This window comes from Apium graveolens, chromosome 10 (genome assembly GCF_009905375.1).
Source record: "Apium graveolens cultivar Ventura chromosome 10, ASM990537v1, whole genome shotgun sequence".
Classification (NCBI taxonomy): Eukaryota; Viridiplantae; Streptophyta; class Magnoliopsida; order Apiales; family Apiaceae; genus Apium; species Apium graveolens.
In genome coordinates, this window is record NC_133656.1 from 36,861,404 (window position 1) to 36,865,207 (window position 3,804).

The 3,804-nt window shown below is 31.7% G+C and overlaps 1 protein-coding gene across 1 annotated transcript; it reads left to right on the top strand.

Annotated features, from left to right (window-relative positions):
- The first annotated feature begins 300 nt into the window (after positions 1 to 300).
- On the top strand, positions 301 to 2,858 carry LOC141690510 (uncharacterized). The gene is made up of 4 exons (XM_074495302.1): positions 301 to 661; positions 811 to 1,109; positions 2,438 to 2,695; positions 2,829 to 2,858. The coding sequence occupies exons 1-4, from the start codon at positions 301 to 303 to the stop codon at positions 2,856 to 2,858; spliced, it is 948 nt and encodes a 315-aa protein (XP_074351403.1).
- The last annotated feature ends 946 nt before the right edge of the window (positions 2,859 to 3,804 follow it).

The window sequence follows — 3,804 nt, forward strand, 5'->3', positions numbered from 1 at the left end:
AGATGGAGTCATTATTCCTACCAAAACGGTTGATGACATCATCATCGAAAAGAAGGTTAGTGAATATAACACAATAGAGGAAGAAAGAATGAATATAGCTGCTAAGGCAGAAATGGTACTCACAAGTGCACTTGCTGAAAAAGAATATAAAAGAGTAAATAATTGCAAGTCAGCATAATAAATGTGGTATAAATTAGTGGTTACCTACGAAGGAACCACGGATATAAAAGATTCTCGAATGGATACTTTGATCCAAGAATACAGAACTTTAAACTTCAAGAAGGAGAAAATATCATCGACATGGAAACTAGATTCACTTGCATTGTCGATGAACTATCTCAGCTCGGAAAGAGTTATACACAAAATGAAAAGAACCAAAGAGTTCTTAAGTCATTACCTCCAAGTTGGAAGGTTAAAGTAACCACAATCAAAGAGATGCATAATCTCAATGATTACAAAATAGATAATCTATTTGGAAATCTTCGTGCATACGAAGAAGATAATTTACAAGAAAAAGTCATTCCAAAAGTGGAATATAAAAAGAAAAACATGGCTTTAAAATCTATACTAATAAATGAAGAAGAAAACGATGATGAATTAAATGAAGAAATCCAAAATCTCGATGAAAGCAAAATTGCTTTAATTACGAGACAACTACGTCGTGTGTTTCAAAGCAACAAAGATACGGAAAAGGCTTCTTTAAATCAAATAATCAACACAGAGTTTTTAACTCAAATGGAAGGCCAAATTACTCTCAAAATTACACTCCTAACTATAAGAGTAATTTTCTATTAACGAGCTATAATAAAGGCAAAGGTATGCAAAATACTAATGTCTATAATAATAACACTCCTACTTACACTCCTCCCAAGCAAAAAGAACAAAACACGGAGGAAATACAAGAGGTGTGTTACGAATGTAAACAACCCGGTCACTTTAAACGAGAATGTCCTAAACTTGTAAAAGGACGATCTCTCGTGGCCGAGAACGGGTGGGATTTAAGTGAAGATGAAGAAGCTCCGGAAGCTAGTGAAGAAATTGTAAATCTATACTTAATGGCTATCGAGGATGCATCTACTTTAAAGGAAATCTCCACTTCAAATCAAGAGGTAACCCTTTCTTCAAACTTCATTCAAATACATGAATCTAATTTGAATCTTGTAGATATGAATAATCATTATTTCATTGAACTTGTGGTAAACATTAACAACAAGTATAAAGATCTTGACAAAAGACATCATCTATTATGGTCCGAGAAAATGAAACTCGAGGAAATACATTATAATCAAAGTAAAGAGTTTACTCGGATGATGGACTCAAAAGTCCAATATGAAGATGAAATTTCATCTCTAAATAATCAACTCCACTTACTAAAAATTGAGAATAATACTCATAAGGAAAATATTCTCAAACTAGAAGTGGAAAATGTATCATTAATTTTCCAATCTGAAAAAATGGAAAATGAGAAGTTACAAATAAATGAAAATATTTGTAAACTTTATGTTGAGTTGTTGAACTTAAAAATACGAAACGAGTCACTCACTCAAGAAAGTTCAACAACTAAATCTCAAATAAACAATCTTGAAAAAGAAAAAGAGCTACAACAAACCAATGAGCTTAAAGAAAAAGATTTAGAATTAGAAGCTCAACGGTTAAAATAAGAAAATTTCAAGCTCATATCTAAAGTAAGGATCAAAAAATATTTCTTAACAACAAGATTGATGCCTTAAACAAAGAAAAAGAAAATCTTGAAATTGTTATTCAAAGATTTACAAAAGGCAATGAGATATTAAATAAAATGGTACATTCTAAAAATTCCTTCAATCATGAAGGTTTAGGATATGATAAGAATGTCCAACCAAAAAAAGTTGTTCAACACCATGAACAAACTAAAAATGATACTCATAAATCACCTACATTTATATGTTCCTTCTGCAATAGACATGAACATACCGTTTCATATTATAAATTTAAAAATGGTCAGTTTAAAGGAAAGCATATATAGGTTCGAAAAGGATATAAGTCATCCAAAAATGTTGAAAAGAATGTATTCTATCCTAAAGTAGCTAATAACAATCAAAAGCAACCTAGAACTCAATTCTTTCAAACACCTATTAGGTTTGAAGATAATAAACCAAAATATCATGGCATATTTCCTAGAAATAATGTGTATTATCCAAATGAAAGAAGCATGATATATCAGCATGGAAACTCTAAAAATTATGCTAGTGCAAGAAGATCAAAATTAAATATCACATATCCACAGGGAACACTTTATAATATTAGGAATGATGCATCTAGAAATCTATATATAAATAACAATGCTTATCCAATGCCAAGATTTTTCCATGCAAATTCAAATGTTATTTATGATGTACTAACCCCAGGACCCTCAAGATAAAAGGGTACCTATGTATTTAATTGATCTATTTTGTAGGTTTGCCTTACTGCTAAGCAAGACTTGTGGTACCTTGATAGTGGATGTTCGAGACATATGAATGGTAATAAGTCACTCTTTAATAACATTAAAAAGGTCACTGCTGGAAGTGTCACGTTCGGAGATAGCAGTAAAGGTATCATTATTGGCATCGGTGACATTGGGAACGAGCACTTCAAGATATCCGACGTACAACTAGTCACGGGACTAAAGTACAACCTTCTCTCGATAAGTCAACTTTGCGATAATGGAAATAAGGTAATTTTCTATCTTACTCATTGTTCTATTCTTAATAAAGATGGAAAATTAGTCCTTACGTGTCCTCGAGACAAAAATGTCTATACATGTGACATGAGTAAACATGTTAATATATGCCTAATCACTACTATAGATGACCCTTGGTTGTGGCATCGAAGATTAGGACACGCAAACATGAAGTTGATTAAAAATATATCAACTAAAGAACATGTACGAGGAATACCAAAATTCAATTATAAAAAGGATCACATATGTGAAGCTTGTGAAATTGGCAAACAAATACGAGCCTCTCACAAAGCAAAATTTATGGTATCTACCTCATGACCTCTCGAGCTTTTACTCATGGATCTTATCGGTCCAGTCCCTGTAAAAAGTCTCGGAGGATGTTCATATACCTTGGTAGTTGTTGATGACTATTCACGATTTACGTGGACAGAATTCCTCAAAGCCAAAAGTGATGCTTTTGAATCTTTTTCTTCTCTATGCAAAAGAATTCAAAACCAACAAAATAATACCATAGTCTATATAAGAACTGATCATGGTAAAGAATTTAAAAATTCAAACTTTACAAGTTTTTGTGAAACTAATGGTATCACTCATAACTTTTCTGCTCCTTATACTTCTCAATCAAACGGAGTAGTTGAAAGGAAGAACGGAACATTACAAGAAATGGCAAATACCATGATAAATGAATATCTCCGTCCTAAATATTTTTGGGCCGAGGCAATGTCTACTGCGTGCCATATACTAAATAGAGTCTTATTAAGACCTATAATTCAAAAGACTCCATATGAGCTTTATTTTGGTAAAACTCCTAAAGTTAATTACTTTAGAGTATTTGGAAGTAAATGCTATATATTAAACTCCAAAGATTACCTTACAAAATTTGATCCAAAATCAAATGAAGGTATATTCCTTGGATATTCAACAAATCGCAAAGCTTATAGAGTATTTAATTTAAATTTTCTAGTGGTGGAAGAATCAATGAACATAGCATTCGATAAAACAAAACCATCATCTAAATACAAAGATCTTGTAGAAAAAGAAGATGTCACACAAGACAATATTGAGAATATTATTCGACAATTCAAAAATGTGGATTTTGGCTC